Below are 22,641 nucleotides of genomic sequence, written 5' to 3' on the forward strand. Positions count from 1 at the left end.
AATTATGATGTACTGAAGATGTACATAACATATTGAGGATACACTGACTTGCATAAAACACGTATATACTGAAACTTGCATATATTCATTGGTAACCAAGTCATGCCTATTTTGCTTGGAGTCCTGTGTATTACTTATGAAGTCGATCTTCTTGAAACTGATTTCATTAGCGGGAGGCAGTTGAAATTTGGTGCTCCCTCCTGTTAAAAAAAGTCTTGACAATGGCCCGTGGATCAGGGTCAGACTCACAAGATTCAGCCATCTGCAGCCTGAATCAGCATTCACGTTGGGTCCCATCTCACAGTCCAGCAGCAGCGGTGGAGGCACCATTGCTTACTGCAGTGCAGTACCAGGCAGGAGCTGTCCTGTTCCCTATTGCAGGTGTGAGCAGGGCTCCTGGGACAGAAGTGATTAACTATGCAGCAGCAGCAATTGTGCCACAAAGCTCCACTGGAAGAGGTATGGTCACACTTGGATCCCACTGTGAACCAGCAGGTGCCCCTTTAGGGCTTGTCGTCTAGAGGTAGGAGTCTCCATTACCTCTGGGAGTTATGACCCTGGTGGGTGGTTTGCTGGCTATATGCCGTCCACAGCGCGTCTGCTTATCTCTGTGGGGCAGACATAGATGCACTGCCATTGGCATTTCAAGCTATAATTCTCCAATTATAACACTCAATGGAATATGCTGATATCCCTGACGAAAAATCGAGTAAAGATTTGAAACATTGGCAAGAGACACAGTGGTGTCTAGTCTTCTTTGTTGAATCCTTGGAGTGCCGCCCTGACACGCACGCATCTACCAGCAGAGACAGTCTGACCTAGGTACTTTTTCTGCTGTTAACGGAGTGCCGGTCCTCTGGATCCCCTAAATATATATATATGTATAGGGGTAGAGGCGGCGGCACTCCTTGCAAGCGATGAAGTACTTTTCAAAATGTGGCGGTGCCTTCCCAGCTGTTACTCCCGTGTGGGGGTGTAGCAAACGTAGAAATGTAGACGGGGCGGCGGCACTCGAATCAATAAAGACACACGGCAGGCGTTATACTGCCGTGTGTCTTTATTGATTTGAGTGCTGCCGCTCCGTCTACATTTATATATATTTCTATATATATATATATATTTATTTCTATATATATATATATATATATATATATATATATACTATTCATAATAAAAATACATACAGGTAACTAAAAAAATAATTGCATTACAGTATGGGCTGTAAACTAACAAGGACTCTAAGTTGACACATGCAGATGTATGTGACATAGGTGTGAAAAAGTTAAATTACTAACATGACAATTCACTGCAAAACTATATAGCAACCAATTACCAATAACATCTTATCCGCCAAGTGCAAGTTAGATAATAAAAGCAAGTTTCTGATAGGTTACTATAGCTAAATGCAAATATTGTACCTAAATGTGTTATCAAGTGAGCAACGTTGGGTGGTAAATACCTCACAGCTGGAAATGCTCTTATCTGAAACAATGTTTTTACCATTCAGTTATCTTGGAATAACCATGCGTCGCTTCTCACTAGAGGATAAATATATGGAGTCTTTACTTGTAATAAACGTCACTGCAAATATATTGAGAAATAATGGTGGCATAAAGCTTTCCATTAATGTGAAACCTCTGCCGTGGGACACCGAGTTCAGTGACATGATATCTGAAATGATTTTTGCTGAAATTCAATTTTAGTCTTTAATAAATATTTCAATCTCTAATCCTCCTGACACATATATGCATGCAGAGGCCTAGAACAGCAGAACAAATAGCAAAGGGGAAGGTTAACAGCATGATGTGTGCAGTAGATGTGCCTAAACAAATACAGTAGGTTATGAACTGGGTTCTATGTATGAGGTTATATAACACTAGATTGTTTGTCTTATTTATGTACAGATTGAGCCAGCCGCTTCTATCCGGAGGCTGGCGGTCAGATTGCCAACTGCCGGCCCCTACCAGCCGCCGGAAGGCCACACGCGCGCATCCCCATCTAACGGAGCTCCCCGCCACCTCGCCGCCGGTCCCCAACGCTTTCCCTATCTCCTCGCTCCTTCCCCTAACCCTGCTCCTCTCCCTGAAGCGGAGATGGGCAGGGTTCGCGTCCCTCGCCGCCCGGTAACTGTCAGTCAGATGTGGCGCCATCTCACCAGCAGGGGCAATCTGGCGAGCCCCGGCGATGGCTGAGAGGTGCTCCATCTGTAATTGATCATTAAAAATAGATGTGACAATAATTTGCAATAATTAGGGGGACACTGTAACCCACAAATTCTATGTGGGGCACACTTTTATAGGCATAAATATTTTTAAAGCACTATGAGCCTAATATATATATATTTGTTGAGTCCCTGTATATATTTATATATATATATATATATATATATATATATATATATATATATATTTGTAAACAAACCCTGTAAACAAAAACTGTACCATGTTTAGGGGTCTGCGCATGTACAGAACAGTCTTCCGATGTTGCTCGCAGCGCCATATCAGCCACAGCATGAGTGACATGCTGAGGTGTTTGGAGGGTGGGGCTAGCATCTGGCATTTTTGTTCAAAACAAGGATATGTTCCAGGGTGTGCATCAACGGACACAAACTTCGGGTATCCAGATTCTATGGCAGCTTACACAGGCTGATCGGTGCTTAAAACCATTGTGAATCTCAACCGATGGTCATGATAGTGATCTGGGGCTACGTCTATCTTTTACAGATGACTCCTGCTGTATTAACATTTTAAAACCAAAGCCGATTCCTTGCAGCTGTGCAATTTGTTGCAAACATGAAGCAGGACCAATATACTGTATGTGCGTCTTTTTTGTGGCCCTTTTATAATCCAGCTGTAAAAAAGTAATCTGTTCTACACAATGGATGTGGCATAATAGATCTGAAATGTCATGGTAGACAGTCAATAGCTTAACAACATACAGTATGGTTGACATGCATTAGGTCAACAGGTACAAATGGTCATCAGATACTAAAGATCGGTAATAGTTAAGGTCATCCGGTACTAAAGATAGGTAATGGTTAAGGTCATCCGGTACTAAAGATAGGTAATGGTTACGGTCATCAGGTACTAAAAGTCATCAGGTACAAAAGACCGGTAGTTGTTAAGGTTGTCAGGTACAAAAGGTTGGTAGTGGTTAAGGACTTCACATACTAAAGGTCAGTAATGGTTAAGTTTGTTGGGTACTAAAGTTCGTCCGGTACAAAAGTTCGGTAGTGGTTAAGGTTGTCAGGTACTAAAGGTCGGTAGGGGTTAAGGTTGTCAGGTACAAAATGTCAGTGGTGGTTAAGGTCTTCCGGTACTAAAATTCAGTAATGATTAAGGTCATCAGGTACTAAAAGTCATCAGCTACAAAAGACCGGTAGTTGTTAAGGTTGTCAGGTACAAAAGGTTGGTAGTGGTTAAGGACTTCACGTACTAAAGGTCAGTAATGGTTAAGTTTGTTGGGTACTAAAGTTCGTCCGGTACAAAAGTTCGGTAGTGGTTAAGGTTGTCAGGTACTAAAGGTCGCTAGGGGTTAAGGTTGTCAGGTACAAAATGTCAGTGGTGGTTAAGGTCTTCCGGTACTAAAATTCAGTAATGATTAAGATCATCAGGTACTAAAGGTTGGTAATGGTTAAGGGTGAAAGGTACAAATAGTCAACAAGGTAAAACGGTCAAGGTCACCATAGTTTTGTTCAGCCAAAACGTGCATATTTCATGTCCCGTGTCCAACATCAGTACAAATGTAGACTCTTGTGGACTCATTTCACTCGCCATGCTTTGGGCAGGTGGCTCTTCTCATTAGATGTCCACTTGGATAGTAAATAAAGCCAATGGGAAAACATGTGAAAACCCACAAAAAAAAAGTGTTGACCATTTGTGTGTCCGCCATTGTCACATCAACATTTTGAACAGTTGGACATAAGTATTGTCGAGAAATGATATGCGATGTGCACCCTAGGGTGCCACCCTGCGCTCAGTGTCACTCAACCTTACTGTTATGTGTGCTATGTGTTTAGACGGTGCTTCATATATCACATGCACAGTATTGATGAAAAAATAGAAAATTTATTTGTCACAAAATTAAAACATATTCTGGGACATTTATCCTTGCATGTGGGTACAGTACACAATAAACATAAAAATATAAAATAAAAACAAAAATAGAAATTGGATGAATATACAGTATAAAATATATATCAATAAGAATAGGGATATACAATATATATTATATATATGATAGCTGCGGAAAAAATGGGTGGATAAAAATGTTTTTTTGCTAGTAAGTTACTCTAGTACCGGTACAACATGCCACAATGGGGAAGGTGGGGGGTGGGGATGACGCACATAGACTCACATAGACTAACACAGTCTTTGTGGTACCAGTAGATGATTGCCACAAACTGTGGCTCCTGTGTAACGTTGTATGTAATTCTGCTTCCAAATGGGCAGTTCAGGTCTCTTTACCTTTAGGCTGGGGTGAGTGTCTGCCGGCAGACTCTCGCTGGTGCTGTCGCTGTGTGGACGGCGCTGGGCGAGTGCAGGAATTCACATCAACTAGTTTCGCCCGGGGGTGGGCTTCTTCAGGATAGTTGTGAATCCTGGCTGGCTCTCCCCTTTGCCTTCTTATACTGGTAGGTTTAGTTAGACCCCTCCCTGTAGGTGGCGTCTGCCGGTTGTTGGCCGCGTCGCTTCCTTTTCCGCCCTTTCTGAGCGTGGATTAGCGCGGCTGTGTGTATGTGGACTTCCGCCCTTAGCGCTGCGTCACTTCCAGTATCCGTGTGTTCTGTTTGAGTGTTGATTGGCGCGGCTGTGTGTAAGGGGGCTTCCGCCCTTAGCGCTGCGTCACTTCCGGTATACGTGTGTCGTCAGCGGACGGGGATTATCTCCGTGGTCTTTGTTTACTTTATGCGTTCCAGCGTTACGCTGGTTGCCGCCCCTTTTTGCGTTTCACACTGTTCATAGCGTGTTTCCTCATTTCTGCTGTCACTATTTAACTGGTGGGATAACGTCAGCTATGTGGTATTGGGACATTTTATTTAGCTCCGTTTTGGATATATCAGGTGCATATCCAGTTCTGTTTACATATATTTTATGACATATAACATATAACATGAAGGTAGGTACAAGGACGGGGCGGGACAGAGAGTGTAAGGTATACCTGGTGGATACGTGATATTTAAAAACATTTCATAATGGAGTGGGGATTTGTTACATAATTACTTGCTCATTATTAGCGTCCCTCAGTTCTGTGTCTACCTCTAGTTTTTTCTTTACGTTTTTGCATCCTTGTTCGTGGTTGATGCAGGTATACAGGGATTTTACGTCACAGGTTGCCAGTATGTATGTGTCTTTCCATACGATGTTTTACAACTTTTCTAAGATGTGGGTGGTGTCTCGGATGTAACCTTGTTGCTTGGTTACTACTGGTTGCAGGAATTTGTCTATATACTCCGATAAGTTTAAAGTGATCGATCCAATACCTGCCACTATGGGGCGTCCCGGTGGTTCTTTTATGTTCTTATGTATTTTCGGGAGATGGTATAATACCGGTATGATGGGGTCTTTTGGTTTCAGGTAGTTGTATTCTTTTTTGTTTAGTACACCATTTTCGAAGCCTTCCTTCAACAATTTTTCCAAGTCTTCTGAGAATTTCTTGGTAGGATTGGATGGGAGTTTTTTATATGTGCTTTCATCTGAGAGTTGTTTCATAATCTCCTCTGTGTATCTCCTTTTGTCCATTATAACTATGCCCCCCCCCTTATCCGCTGGTTTAATTATGATGGTATATATATACACACATACACATATTTGAGCAAAACACCACCTCCACACATATATCAACGGTGACAAAGTACCTGCCAATACCCGTATGGCAACTCTAAAATATAAAGTACTTTTTTAAACCCAATATTATTTTTTAAACCCAATATTATATTTATTTCATTTCCATATTTATCCATAACCCTATCCCACTCACTGCTAATAATGAGCAAGTAATTATGTAACAAATCCCCACTCCATTATGAAATGTTTTTAAATATCACGTATCCACCAGGTATACCTAACACTCTCTGTCCCGCCCCGTCCTTGTACCTACCTTCATGTTATATGTTATATGTTATATGTCATAAAATATATGTAAACAGAACTGGATATGCACCTGATATATCCAAAACGGAGCTAAATAAAATGTCCCAATACCACATAGCTGACGTTATGCCACCAGTTAAATAGTGACAGCAGAAATGAGGAAACACGCTATGAACAGTGTTAAACGCAAAAAGGGGCAGCAACCAGCGTAACGCTGGAACGCATAAAGTAAACAAAGACCACGGAGATAATACCCGTCCGCTGACGACACACGTATACCGGAAGTGACGCAGCGCTAAGGGCGGAAGCCCCCTTACACACAGCCGCGCCAATCAACACTCAAACAGAACACACGGATACCGGAATTGACGCAGCGCTAAGGGCGGAAGTCCACATACACACAGCCGCGCTAATCCACGCTCAGAAAGGGCGGAAACGGAAGCGACGCGGCCAACAACCGGCAGACGCCACCTACAAGGAGGGTCTAACTAAACCTACCAGTATAAGAAGGCAAAGGGGAGAGCCAGCCAGGATTCACAACTATCCTGAAGAAGCCCACCCCCGGGCGAAACTAGTTGATGTGAATTCCTGCACTCGCCCAGCGCCGTCCACACAGCGACAGCACCAGCGAGAGTCTGCCGGCAGACACTCACCCCAGCCTAAAGGTAAAGAGACCTGAACTGCCCATTTGGAAGCAGAATTACATACAACGTTACACAGGAGCCACAGTTTGTGGCAATCATCTACTGGTACCACAAAGACTGTGTTAGTCTATGTGAGTCTATGTGCGTCATCCCCACCCCCCACCTTCCCCATTGTGGCATGTTGTACCGGTACTAGAGTAACTTACTAGCAAAAAAACATTTTTATCCACCCATTTTTTCCGCAGCTATCATATATATAATATATATTGTATATCCCTATTCTTATTGATATATATTTTATACTGTATATTCATCCAATTTCTATTTTTGTTTTTATTTTATATTTTTATGTTTATTGTGTACTGTACCCACATGCAAGGATAAATGTCCCAGAATATGTTTTAATTTTGTGACAAATAAATTTTCTATTTTTTCATCAATACTGTGCATGTGATATATGAAGCACCGTCTAAACACATAGCACACATAACAGTAAGGTTGAGTGACACTGAGCGCAGGGTGGCACCCTAGGGTGCACATCGCATATCATTTCTCTTCAAAGAGGTACCTTGTAGTTCACCTCCCACACCCCGCAGCCAACCCACGTCAACCAAGTCTACAGCGCAACAACCCCAGAACCCCTTCTGTACACCATAAGTATTGTCGACCCTTCATCTGTTGACTTTTAGTACCTGTCGACCAAATGTATGTCAACCTATTGACTATCTACTGTATCTAGACTGAATTGTGCTTTCCTGCAAATTGGGAACTGTTAAATTAAAATCGTTTTGCAATTATTATTATTTTTTTGAGTGGCATTTGAGTCTTCCAGTTGCAGTATGTCATTGCATGGTGTCACATTTGCAGCATATCATGGCATATGGTACGTACGACATGAGAGAATCCATGGTTTAACCACTGTGTGGCGAATGCTCCACGGATGAAAACTACAGTACTTGAATTGAGCAAAAATGAACTTGAAATGATCTCACTGCATGCATCTGAACACCACCAGAGATTCCATATGTATTCTAAAAAATAAAGGTTTCACACAACAAATGATTTAATCCTCAACTGCAGCTCTGTATACATGACAAACAGACTGTTCAGTTCTACTGTGTACCGAATGACTGGTTCCATCAACCAATCTGCAGGATCTGCGACAGAATCTTCATTAGTAATCAACACATGCACAGTACAATTTAGGAAAAGGACATCTGGTGGACAGTAAGTGGTATTACACTCTCTGGCTTTTCCATTGCCAATGATGTGACTAAATACAGCATTAGGCAACTAAGAATGCCAACTAGCAACACTTCAGAGCGTGATTAGCAGGGTGCACTATATGGTCACTAGATATAAGATGACAAATCTATATCAGTAGTAGAGCAACAGTACCTGCAGATACTGTGGTAAAACTGGGGCAGTACAGATGGTGTAGTGGTTAGCATTACTGCCTCACAGCACTGAGGTCATGGGTTCAATTCCCACCATGGCCCTAACTGGAGTTTGTATATTCTCCCCACACTTGCGGGGTTTCCTCCGAGTACTCCAATATCCTCCCAAATTCCAAAAATATACTGGTAGGTTATTTGGCTTCTATCAAAATAAACCCTAGAATGAATGTGTGTGTATATGTGGTAGGGAACATAGATTGTAAGCTCAACTGTGGAAGGGACTGATGTGAATATTCAAATATTCTCCGTAAAGCGCTGCGGAATATGTATGCGCTATATACAGTAGGAAACTGTTAATAAATAAATAAATCTGTGGGTCTGATTCTGATTTGTATGCTAATGCTGTCACAAGTGCCATCACTTATACAGCTAAATGGTTTAAATAGGAAAATGCTATTTTAAGCAGCCTCCAAGTCTATGAGATACACCGTGTAACAGTAAAAATGCCCACTTTACTTATGTGAGTATTGTGCAGATCCCCTGGATAGACTAAAATGTCAAAACATCGGCAAACATTGGTATCTCCCGTCAAGTCCTGGGTTATGCACATAGAACTCTCTCAGTTTCAGTTTGCTCATGTGCAGTAAGGGTTTCTGAGAATATTTGTGTATGCGCAGTAGCACTACAACAGCCATTTGGGCAGTGCTTGCTCAATTATTAGGTAGCTTTAGGCAGCTGCCTATATGAGTCTAACAGCAAAACATCTAAGATGCCACCTTCAAATTTTACCCGAGGTTCTGGAAAGTCGGTATTGGTGTGTGGGTGGTGGCGGAGCAGTAACTGAAGTTTTGCCTACGGTGCCAAAAAGCCTTCCACCAACCCATGCATGTTGACAAGTCTTTCTTGTCGATTCTACTACATGTTTATTATCTTTGCTATTTCTGGGATTTCTACCCCCACCTTGTTAAATATTAGTGCAGTTACAACTTATTGGAGAGCAAGCGCCCTCCAGTGCAAATGGCTCTTATGCAAGTTCCACAGCAATTTATTGGGAACTGCTCATGATGGGCTGCAGCCAATGCAGTCCATAGAATCCAGCATTTAGCTGATACAGGTGCCGAACCCCGGGCGTCTTGTCATCTCAACTCTCCGGTCACAGGAAGAAGCCGCAGTCCCTTTCTTAAAACTCGATATGATCCGCCAATGTTCTTGAGTCGCCCCATTTGCAAAGACCCCTGATGTGCCATTTTATTGTTTATATATTATTATATTTATGTTTTTTCCATATGAAGAATTACTTTGCCATGTATATTAGCCAATGTTTATTTTTATAGCCGAAAGCAAACTATAAATTGAACATTACATTTGCATTTTCAAATCCTTCTTCACTATAATTTTGCAATCAAGAAATCTCCCATATCCGTAATTATATGCATTCTTACACCCACTCGTGTGAACACAAGAACATGGAGACATTTCTTTCCATGCCACGGTATCAGTGTTGAAGCTTTCACACAGAGCACTAAATGCCTAGAACTCTTTATCTGTGATCTTCATTTATCTTCCACAATGGGACTACACTATCAATGCAACAATTCAGGTTATTATTTAAGCACGTAAGAGCCCTCGGCTTACATTTATCATGCTATTTTGAAGGGATATGAACTAATGCATCATAGCTGTGTAATTTAGTAATAATAATAATAATAATAATAATAATAATAATAATATCAACAACAAAAAAGCATATTAGCATATCAATTGTTGATGTTCTAAGAAATCTTAGGAAAAAAATAATGTCTACTTAGGGATGCTTTCCCAATTTTAAGAAGAGACAATCAATATATCATCTATTATTGATACAATTAAACTAGTATATTATTCAAACACTATAAAAATGAAAGCAGCACATTTTTTCCAGTTTTGAGCTACTTTGAGCTCAAAATCTACTAGTTTGTAGGGCGGGCGAAAAGCTGGGATCACTGATGTGCGCTCCTGTATCATTGTCAGCCACCGCAGTCCGTCGGCCTGGATCACAGTCCTAGTGAACCACTTTCCAAAGTTTCCTACTATGGAAAGTAGTTCACTCCCCGTGAAACTTGCTGGGCCGGATGAAAATCGCACAGTGTGTATGCATTGAGCAATTTATCGGGCAGCGATTTTCATAGCATTGCTCACGGGCAAAAATGCCCATGTACACAGCTCTAAACAAAAATGTAAAAGAGAGCAGAAAGGAAGGGAACCAAAGTGTTTCAATGTTGCAAGCCAGGGTGCCGGACGCGGCCCCGACAGTCGGGATCCCGACAGTCATTTACCCAACGTCGGGATCACGACTGTCAAAACTCCGACAGACGGGTGCCCGATGGCCACCCGATATTCTCCCTCATGGGAGTCCACGACCCCCATAGAGGGAGAATAGAATAGGTGGCGAGCCACCATGCCCGCAAGGGGCTTTGTTGCGCTCACCATGCTGTCTGAGTCCGGGCAGTCAGGATCCCGACGTCGGGCTAAGGACTGTCGGGATCCCGACTGTCGGTACCCTATACCACACCCGCAAGCCAGTGGTGACTGACTTCATGTAAAGAAAAAAGTTTATTTGAGCCCTGCAATTGTGTGGTGTACAGGGTAACAAGGAGAGAAGGGTTGGGATGGGGAAGGGTAGAGTTGAATGAAATTATTTACATTTAAAAAAAAGGGTACTTGTGTATTATCACGGTGCCCATCGCATCGCATGCCACTAATTAAGGTATGCGATGGCATGCGATGGGACCAGATTTGAGCCTTTCCCCGGGTGTGAGTATACAATTTTAATATTGCATCGCATCGCATGCCATTATAATGGCATGCGATGCAATGCAACGCAATCATGCCCGATTTAGGCTTATTCCCATGTTAAATGCCCCCCAGACCCGATTTTTAATTGTATACCCACCCTGATGGGTAATGACTATGTTAAATGCCCCCCCATTGTTAATGCCACCCCACTATCAACGCCAACCCGAAGCGAAGCGAGCCTGCGAGGGGCGGCGGTACGCTTCCTCCGACCTTTTTATACCCCCACTATCCACGTCAGTGTGGAGTTGATTTTATACAGTGTGGCGAGCGCAGCGAGCCACCGAGCCCGAATCGTGGCGAGCGCAGCGAGCCCCGTGAGGGGACGTGGAATATATGTGAAGTCATCCGCGTCCGCTCGCCACGCTTCAGGCTCGGTGGCTCGCTGCGCTTGCCACACTATATAAAATCAACTCCACGCCGGCGTGGATAGTGGGGGTATGAAAAGGTCAGAGGACGCGTACCGCTGCCCCTTGCGGGCTCGCTGCGCTTGCCACGCTTCGGGTTGACATTGATAGTGGGGTGGCGTTAACAATGGGGGGGGGGCATTTAACATAGTCATTACTCATCAGGGTGGGTATACAATTAAAAATCAGGTCTGGGGGGGGGCATTTAACATAGGAATCAGGCATCTGGGTGCCTGTACAATTAAAAATCGGGTCCAATCGCGTGGATGACATCACATGCGATGCAACGCGATTTTTTTGTTGTACAATGCCCTACGATGGAAAATGTGAGCGCCGTGATAATACACAAGTACCAAAAAAGGTTATAATTAAAAGAATACTCAGAACAATGTTTAGCATTTTTTTGTTGCTGTGAAGGGTGCAGAACGTTCGGGAGGCGAAAACTAACCCTGATTTTATACAGGTTAGGTATCACTTATCCAGATATCCCATATCTGAAATATCAGAATTTTTTTTTTAAAGTTGATGTTAACCCCCCGCACCTTTTTTCATACTTACCTCATCCCACGGTGTCCACGGCGGCCATCAGAATCCTCTTCAGCAGCATCTCCGGTCCCAAGGATCCATTGCGTCGGTGACGTCAACCACTCAATGCATCCTTGGGACCGGGGATGAAGATGAATCTGATGGATGCTGAAGAGGAATCTGATGGCCGCCGTGGATGCCAGGGGCACCGTGGACATCGGAGAACCACCATGAAATTTTTTTTTTCAGAAATCCGCAATAATCCCTTATCCAAAAATGCTTGCGGTCCCGAGCATTTCAGATAAGGGATTCTCAACCTGTATTGACATCTGTAAAATGCAACACACAATACCTGTTGCCTACTGAACCAATGGTTATGTGAATGCAGTGCCGTATGCATCCCTGATGTTCCTTGCTGCAACCGGATATTGGATTAGCGCAAATTGGCCCATTAATTTCAATTAAAATTTCTTTCCACAACCTGACTAATAAATGTACTACATGCAAACTCAAACAGTTACTTAAGTGTGTATAGATGAGGGATAACCTTGTTTACGAGGGCCATATAGTGGAGCATGGCCTGCACTCACCTCGTTGCTACCTCCCTGCTGGTATCGGTAAATGTGTAGGCCCACTGGGTTGCCGCTATGTCCGATATTGTCGTGGATCGGTTAGTGTGTATGGGACTTAAGGTTGGAGAAGCACTGCCCTAGGTTTCAACATACTTAGTACTTTTAGGGGTATTTATTAAGCTCAGTGAAGTGATAAAGTGTCTGTTTTTTATCACTGGCCAATCAGCTCCTTACTGTGAAGTTACAGGCTTGGTTTGAAAAATGACAAGTAGGAGCTGATTGGCCGGTGATAAAAATCAGACACTTTATCACTTCACCGAGCTTAATAAATCTATCCTTTTCTGACGTCCAAAAGTTTGAGCTGCATACTCGTGTTCTAACCTCCAGTGAACCTCTTATCCATTGGGGCACATTATCGTTACTTTTCATATGAATACAGTTGATTCAACAGAATGGTCTTTATTTTCACATGCTTTCCTCAAGTTGAATGCAGAATGGAAACAAAAGCACCAGTGTGAAATATTACTAAAAGTAATATTAAAAGTTAGGACCTTTAGGAGAACAATTAATGAAAGAAGAAATAAGGGTACTCTTTACCTAGAAGGGCACCAGCGATTGAAATCGCGGTCGTCGTGGGTAAAAATCGCGGTGATCGCGGTCATCGCGGGCATCGCGGGTAAATCGGGATGGCCGCGATGCCCGCGATGACCGCGATCACCGCGATTTTCCCATAGGGAACAATGTTAAAACGGCAGATTGACCGCGATTTTACTGTAAAATGCCTCAATGGACCCGATTTGGGGCCAAATAGGCCAAATTAACCCTTAAATGTCCCCCCAAATTTTTAACGCCACCCCACGATCCACGCCAACCCGAAGCGTGGCGAGCGCAGCGAGCCCGCGAGGGGCGGCGGTACGCGTCCTCCGACCTTTTCATGCCCTACTATCCACTAGGGCGTGGTGTGAGAATAGAATAGTGTGGCGAGCGCAGCGAGCCACCGAGCCCGAAGCGTGGCGAGCGCAGTGAGCCCCGCGAGGGGACGCGGATACCTTCACAGGTAGACGCGTCCCCTCGCGGGCTTCACAGGTGTCCGCCTCGCCACGGACACCTGTGAAGCCCGCGAGGGGACGCGCATAACTGTGAAGGTATCCGCGTCCCCTCGCAGGGCTCGCTGCGCTCGCCACGCTTCGGGCTCGGTGGCTCGCTGCGCTCGCCACACTATTATATTCTCACACCACGCCCTAGTGGATAGTAGGGCATGAAAAGGTCGGAGGACGCGTACCGCCGCCCCTCGCGGGCTCGCTGCGCTCGCCACGCTTCGGGTTGGCGTGGATCGTGGGGTGGCGTTAAAAATTTGGGGGGACATTTAAGGGTTAATGGGCTCTGTGGCCCATTTAACATTGATTCCTATGGCCAAATCGGGTGGATTGAGCCATTTAACAGTAAAATCGGGTCCATCGCGCCTTTTAACATTGATTCCTATCGTGAGCATCGCGTCGCGGGCATCGCGGGTACATTTATGGCCGGCCGCGACGCGACCGACACGATTTCCAGGTTTAACATTGGTTTCAATGGGAAATCGCGGGCATCGCGTCGGTCGCGTCGCGGCCATACATAAATGTACCCACGATGCCCGCGACGGGCGCCCTTCTAGGTAAAGAGTACCGAAAAAAGTTTTAGAATGAAGTTCAGGGATTTACGGTTATCGCTGAAGGGATTAGCCTGCAGCAAAAATGTTCACATGCAGAAATGTTCTAGATATTGACTTTAAATACTAGATAACCAATCAGTCTGATATATTCTGTTTCTAAACTGTTTTAATTTCTGATAATTTTGTTTTTTTCTTTGTGTTTTATCCAGGGGTGTTTGAATTTGGGTGTGAACCCACACCTGTGACCGCTGTTTAGGATGACCACAGCAAACCCTACTCTGTCTCTGTTGACCTTTCCTGAAGAATGGCTGGTACCTGCAAAAACTAGGACTTCACCTTTAATAGCTACCTTTCAAGGGGAAAATTAGGTCCACCCCAAGTCCGGTGCCACCAGGTCTTGCGTAAGGACAAAGTACCAGAAATCTTTAAGGAAATGGTCAAAAGGTGAAACTGACTAAAGGGACCTAATTGAATAAACAACTAACGGCACGCTGCCAACTTCAGGGGAGAAAGACGACAAAATGTATGAGCAATCTTGTCGCATACCACAGGCGATCTAGTCGCAAGCATAAAAAAAGACACCACACAAAAACACAGCAAACCACACAAAGGTATGGGAAAGTACCACAAACAGAAAATAACTGTGTTAGAATTAACATAAACAAATACCTCAGACCTGTGGCAAACTCTGGAGATACCAGAGGGACAATAAGCAAGTGTGGACTAGATAATAAAAAAAGAGAACACTGTCCACAACATTGCTAAAGTATGAAAGATAAAAAAAATAACATCTGGGCTCCAACGTGGAGCACTTATGGTATACCAGAACTGGAATCAGATGCTCAGCAGTTATCCCAGGAGCAGATGGAGCCAAACCAGCCAGGAGAAAATGGAACAGAGAGGGAGGCAGATGACTGCAACAAATGGAAGCTATCACCAGCAGGGCTGTTCTGGCCTGAATCCCTTAAAAGGGCTTAGGTGTCCAATCACCTGAAGAGGATCCAGTTCAGCCCCCCAGGACCTAATGCCATCAGCTGTGGCAAAGTGCACCTGACCAGCGTCTCCTGTCGCTCTGACAACTGTTGGGCGGAAGTCATCACCAGGTCTAAGTATCCAGGCAGTCGTTGGAGTAGAAGTTGCTACCCGGTGTCCCTGGTTGCCGAGTGACCTGCCCAGGGGATGTGGAGGCAGGCCGATGGAAGTGCCAGGACTCTCCGTCAGTCTGGGCAGCAGAACCTACGCATTTGCCTCCTGTCAGCGCGGCTAATGAGGGGTGTTTTAAGAAAGGAGGAGGCTGGTGTGCAGCTTCTTCCATCTGGGTCCCCCTCTCCACTGCAGGCACTCACGCAGAGCTATAGAGTCTGAACCCTAGGCGGCTTATGGAGTGTACACAGGGTGCAGTTTACTCTTCGATTTGACTGTATATTCGCATTGGACATCAAATGGAAACCAAACATATTTTTAAGCTTTCAATCCCAATATGCACTCCTGTTCAGCTGAAATCAAATAGCCAAATAGACTGTGAATCCATGACAATATAGTACAGATCTGTACTATATAGTCAAAATTGAATGCGTTCGTTTGGCTTGCAGTGCGATTCAATCCCGATTTGATCCCAATTGAATAGGGATCGAATAGTAAGGCTATCACACTGTGTGCACAGCATAAGGCTCTAATGCGCATGTGCAGATTTCCATAAAAATGGCGCAGGGGCCATTTTTCCTGTGATTCCAGGCAGCTGTTGCCACAGTTGAGGGACTCCTGAGGAGTAAGTAAAAAAAATGGGTGCAGTGCGTGCCCCCTGAACTCAGGAACACGTGTGCAACCTGTATAATTTCACCACTGGTTTTACATGTTTTCAGAAGAATTCTAATCACGCAGAATATTCTGTTTACAGTAGCTGGGTTGGGTAAGAAATCCCAGGAGTTGAGATATAGACAGTGTATAGACTGACAGCAGAATCCTTGAAGGCAGAATCTTGTCAGCTTCCAGGTAAGTATGAATGCTGCCAGCACTAATCCTAGCCCTAACCCACTTCTCCTGAAACCTACCCGTAACCTTCCTCTCGTGCAACTGTAATTCAACCCTCCTGCAACTTAACTGTAACCGCAGTCCCCTGAACCCCCCTTGGGATACCAGCATCTTGTAAACTGATTTATCATATTTATTATATCTACATTTCTTAATGCTCTTATAAATACTTCCTTTATGGTCATTGGATCTACATATTTATTTATTTACACAATTTTTTTCAGTAAATGCGAATTTGTCAGTTAGTATCGGAGCGCACCTCCAATGGTATGGTGCAGTTATAAGTTTCAGCTATAAAATATCACCCCACAGATTCAGACCTATTCGGTCAGATCTGAATTCGGACGCTGGCCGATGGTCTGACTCTAGCCACTGTGCATGCGCATTTTACATAATGCGCATGTGCAGGGCCCGGCTGTAAACCGCCTTTACCAAATTTCGTCCTTGCCAAGTTGCTCACAGGCTGATTGACAGGTAGGGGGCAAGCCGGAGTGGAGCCCCAGCGTTTCATGGGCGTGCCCACAAAACACAGTGGGTACGCCCATAGAAACCCTGGGAGTAGCCGGGCATATGCTAGGGGTGGTCGCATCAGATCGGTGCCTGCCCCGATTTTGCAGGAATTCTCGCAGCCGCCGAGTGACTCCTGGGTCACGCGGCTGCTACGAGTGTCAGAGATGGAGGGCTTGAGTTCGGCGGGGCGGTATTATACTATTCGCTGGGCTCCGAACGCAGTTCAGAGCCAGTTGCCAGAATATCCAAATGATGGATTACGGCTCCCTCCCAATACTGATTGCCAGCCAATGGATCACTCACTTGGAAGAGGCCACATCTCCACCGCAGAGTAGTTGGTAATCTTGGACATTTCCAGTTCCACTCGGTGATACTCGAAAATCGTTCTTCTGCGAACATCTAGTAAAACATGGAAATTGAATTGTGACACATTTTAATTAAAACAACAAAGCTCTGCTGTCATAGTCATGATAGATGGCATCCCCAAAAGCTATATTTATCTTATTAAAAGAGAATAAATCTAAACACAGCTGTAGAGACCAGTAGAGCGGGAAGGTCCATGATCTCGGCAGCTGTTTATTAGTTTGATCCATGTTTTTTTTTTTTCATTTAAAGTTTTGTTTGTACCTCTTATAGGAAGTTGTTAATTGATGTGACAATCATAATGTTGCCAGTCACAATGTCGGCAGATGAGCAAAGTATGCCACATAATGTTAGTTAAAGCATTGTAACTGGGTCAGCACTAGAACTTTAAACTTCATGTTTTACAATCAAGTTGTAGTGTTGACATGGGGGTTATTCAGACCTGATCGCATGGCTGTGATTATCGATAGACTGCACATGTGTAGGCCATTCTGCGATACAATCTTGCTCATTTTTTCATTGCTGGCCATACGCAAGTTAATAGACAGGAAGCCGGCATGGTAACTGGACGTTTTATGGAAGTGTAAGGGAAAACGCAGGTATGCCCAGGTGTTTGATGGGAAATCGTATGACAGTGGCTCTGGCCCCGATCAGTCTGTTTCTATCGCAGCCACCGAGTAAGTGCTGGGTTATGCACAGTGGAAAAATAATTTAATGGTGAGCAGCTTGCAAACGGATTTGCAGCTAATTTCCGATACAACTAAATTTTGCAAGCCGTGCTAAGAAGTTCGCAACCTTGCATGAAGCAGGATTTCACTCTGGCTGGTCTGAATAACCCCCATGGTTACAATACATTAACAAGCATTATTACTGTATGTGCATTCAGTATTCTGTCTTTGACATTGAACTGCTGATTTTTGACATTTCAACTCTATGCAAGTCCCACCCATTCCATCTATTATATAATGGACACAGATCCTTATCAATCCAAAAACATCACACCTACTGTAGCAGAGGTTGATCTCTGTTAATTCACAGGCATGTGATCAGTCACTGTCATTCTGATCAGTCACTGTAAGGAGCACTGCTGCACACTTTATTGTATTGGGGAATGTCATACAAATGTTTCCTCTTGAAATGACTTTTTGGAGCATTGCTACACATGATAAGGAGTGATGTGCCAGACACACAGACATAATCAGCAATGCATTATATAGTCATTGTAAGGGGAACTGCTGTACAATGTAATGTGGAGGGGAAAATCATTCTACAAACATGATCATTAAGCACCTCCTCTCACAGACACTGTGAGGAGCACCTCTATACAAGGTAATGAGATGGGAAATGTCATAGACACAGGTACAATCACTTAGCATCTCCTTTCGCAGACACTGTGAGGAGCACTTCCATACAAGGTAATGAGATGGGAAATGTCATATTCACAGGTACAATAACTTAGCATCTCCTCTCGCAGACACTGTGAGGAGCACTTCTATACAAGATAATGAGATGGGAAATGTCATAGACACAGGTATGATCACTTGGCACTTCCTCTCGCAGACACTGTGAGAAGCTCCTCTATACAAGGTAATAAGATGGGAAATGTCATATTCATAGGTATGATCACTTAGCACTTCCTCTCGCAGACACTTTGAGGAGCACTTCAATACAAGGTAATGAGATGGGAAATGTCATAGACACAGGTATGATCACTTGACACTTCCTCTCGCAGACACTGTGAGAAGCTCCTCTATACAAGGTAATGAGATGGGAAATGTCATATACATAGGTATGATCACTTAGCACTTCCTCTCGCAGACACTTTGAGGAGCACTTCAATACAAGGTAATGAGATGGGAAATGTCATAGACACAGGTATGATCACATGGCACTTCCTCTCGCAGACACTGTGAGAAGCTCCTCTATAATTACTGTGGCATGTTTATATGGTTGTATAATCATGGGACACATACTGTATGCTGACAGTAATGATTTCCTGGCCACATTAACACATCAGATAATGGTAGAAATTCAATTGTATTATTATATTGCAATGTGTAAGAGACATAAATGTTTTAAAACTGGCCATCTGCTTGATAATTGCTGTTATATCAGCACTGGGCATACCCTGCATTAAACTTACTAACCGGGGGCTGCCATGTTGACTCGGGATGCCCTCTATTGAGCGGAAGATTGTTCAGGTCCAAGGCTCGGCTCAGTACCCCTGGTCACTTTTCAAATCAGATAGTTTTCATCCTTTTTATTTATTTCTAGAAATCGTGTGGCTATATATAAACTGTAGCGTGATCTCAAAACCAGTGCAACTATAAAAAAGTTTTATTAGCGTCATTGTATGGGTAAGTGAGAAAGAAAGATGTATGTATAATATTACTGTCAGACCTTCTGCACCTTCTGTGGTACAGTTAGTGTATGGGAAAGAGGCAAGCTTCAGTGACCCTACAAGTCTCCAACGAAAGCCAGTAAGACATTGTGTTTACTGCTCCCTATTATTGTTATATTACAGATGGTAAAACGTATTCTTTAATGACCATCAATAAATGTATAGCTGGGAGAACACTGTTACACATTAGCCCAGGGCCGGATTAAGGGCCGCATGGTCCTTGAGATGAAAATGTTCCAGGACCTATTATGCATCCTTACAGACTTTACTTCCCCCTGCTGCTGCAGGAGTAAGTCTGGTCAGTATAATAAGGGTGTGGCCGGCAGAAAGGTGAGTGGATCTTGATGTGATCACATGATTGTGTCATTGTGGCTCCACCCCTCTACTATACAGTGCTGTGTGAATGCTGTGGCCTTGCTCACCTTTCTGAGCAGCCAGAAGCACTACCCGACTTTTACAGAGCCTCCTTGCAATTCTGGGAGGGTAGGAAAGTATGCTATTATGAGAAGTGGGGGAGTTGAGGCCAGTACAATGAAGGCATGCAGAGCCCGTACACTATAAGCCCCAATGTCTTCCTATATATAAATACAAAAATTGCATAATTTTGTGTGGAAAATAGAAATGCAATTTTAATACTTATGAATTATGGCCACCCATGTGACAAGCTGTTGATCATCATGTTATCATGATGACCGGCCTACCAGGGGCGGATTGTGACTGCAATCCAGCCCGGGAGAAAAACCTTTGCAGCAGCCCAGGGGGAGGGGGGGGTGCAGGCGGCAGGGGCAGCCTGGGGGGAGCGGGTGCTGGTGGCAGGTCTGGGGTGGAGATGCTGGCGGCGGGGGAAGAGTCCTGGGGGGGTGCTGGCTGCGGCGGCAGCCCGGGGGGGGGAAAGGTGCTGGCGGCGTGGTGTATGTAATTGGCGAGGGGGGTAGGCGGGGTGTATGTAATGCGGGGATGCGGGGGGAGGCGCCACTGATGTAATGCCGGGGGGAGCTGGGCGGCTGCAGTGCTTGTAATGCGGGGAGGGGGCTCACCTGCTCGAGTCCTTTCTGCTGCCTCCAGGGGAATGGGAGCTGAGAGCCCACTGCCGCCACACATGAAGGTCCATGGGAGGTGCTGTGCACTATCGCGCATGCGCAGAAGCCCTCCCGTGGCCATTTTGGATGTGGGCAAAGTGCCCAGACAGTCCAGGGAGGAGCGCGGCCGGACCGTTTTTACGGAGTTTTGGGCCGGCCCACCGGGAGATGGCCCGGTTTCCCGGTGGGCCAATCCGCCCCTGCGGCCTACTTTTATGTGGAGGCCTGGAGCTGCAGTTCCATCCGTCCCATTGATAATCTGGCCCTGCATTAGCCAATGAAAGACTTTAGAAAGGAGTGAAGCCACAAAAGTGGTCTATAATAAGACTGTATGAAGAAGAACTATGTAAATAACACGTGTTAATTCCATAACCTCAGAAACTAAAGCTAGCCTTCTCTGAGAGCTTTATAGTTCTGAATGATTAAACAAGACAATTAAATCCTGCACATAAAAAAAAATTCAAATTTGACAGTTCACAGGCTGAGGTGATAAACATTAGTCATCTATTTGTAAACTCAGTGAAACATCCATCTAAAGCAAGACAGTGCACGCTCAGAACACAGGGAAGTGACCTGGAAAATGGTTTTAAACACATAATGAATAATACATGTTCTAATGAGATGCATCTGAACACAACAATACATAATTGAGGTGCACGTTGTGAAACTGTAGATAAGTATTCAGCAATCTGTGGCTTGCTGGTTCTGGGGAACTACTGTACATGGCAGAATTCCAGTGGTGGCGGACAAGTGCTGGGACTTGTAGTGTGCCTACAGCAGCAGAGGTAATTGGCTGTAGATTAGTAAATGTATTTTTAGTATAAATAGACATATCATTAGATTGTTCCTTCTAAATTTGCTGTACTTGCATAAAACGGTCACATCTGTTCCATATGTTATAATTACTCCTAATCTACATTACCGCTTCATTAAATATACCACATATTAGAATTTGTGCACATAATTTATGCACACAAAAATGTATTTTATCCTAGATTAAGAATAGGCAGGCATGTCCAAACCGCGGCCCTCCAGCTGTTGTGAAACTACACATCCCAGCATGCCGTGTCATAGTTTTAGCATTCCCTAATAGCAAAACTGTGGCAGAGCATGATGGGACTTGTAGTTTCACAACAGCTGGAGGGCCATAGTTTGGACATGCCTGGTATAGGGGATGGGAGGAAAGTGATTTTATCCCAAATAAATGAGATGCTGTCACTTTAAGGAGCGCAGTCTGACCTGAATAAGCATTGACACAATTTTATAGTATAAAATACTTTGATAAATTTATTAATTATACAAAGATGTGCATAATGCTATATGTGTGAAGTGCACTTCACCATATAAAATACAAGATATAAAAATACATACACAAAGTAATGACAAACAACATGTAACATAGATGGCTGGCTGTAACGTTTTGAGGCAGATTTTTAAGCAGGCTTGGTGATCATGAGGCTTATTATGATCTCAAAATGGCATTTTGTAATCCTTTGTATAGTTACCAGTCCTTTGACAGGGGTTATAAGTGGATGCAGGTGGATGCGCCTCCTTATATAGGTGAACCTCTGTGGGTGGCACTTTTTCCTCCTCTTTTACCAGTTGAAACTGAGGAAGCCGCCGATAAGCACACGAGGCGGAGAAACGCGTTTTTGAGCTGATCCAGAGCTGATCCAGACGCCAGATCCTTTAGACAAAGTACCAGCTGGGTTCCTACTACAGTGGACATTAATATATCCAGGTATTACACTGGTGAAAGAGGAGGAAAAAGTGCCACCCACAGAGGTTCACCTATATAAGGAGGCGCATCCACCTGCATCCACTTATAACCCCTGTCAAAGGACTGGTAACTATACAAAGGATTACAAAATGCCATTTTGAGATCATAATAAGCCTCATGATCACCAAGCCTGCTTAAAAATCTGCCTCAAAACGTTACAGCCAGCCATCTATGTTACATGTTGTTTGTCATTACTTTGTGTATGTATTTTTATATCTTGTATTTTATATGGTGAAGTGCACTTCACACATATAGCATTATGCACATCTTTTTATAATTAATAAATTTATCAAAGTATTTTATACTATAAAATTGTGTCAATGCTTATTCAGGTCAGACTGCGCTTCTTAAAGTGAC

General features: G+C 44.0%; 1 protein-coding gene across 1 annotated transcript in view; it reads right to left on the reverse strand.

Moving 5' to 3' along the window:
* The window catches only part of PLXDC2 (plexin domain containing 2), a 456,016-nt gene that overhangs the window by 101,782 nt on the left and 331,593 nt on the right, over window positions 1-22,641 (reverse strand). The window contains exon 8 of the mRNA XM_083189312.1: window positions 16,965-17,060. Coding sequence (XP_083045438.1) covers window positions 16,965-17,060 — 96 coding nt within the window. The remainder of the gene's footprint in view (window positions 1-16,964; window positions 17,061-22,641) is intronic.

This window comes from Crinia signifera, chromosome 5 (assembly GCF_055691185.1).
Source record: "Crinia signifera chromosome 5, ASM5569118v1, whole genome shotgun sequence".
NCBI lineage: Eukaryota > Metazoa > Chordata > Amphibia > Anura > Myobatrachidae > Crinia > Crinia signifera.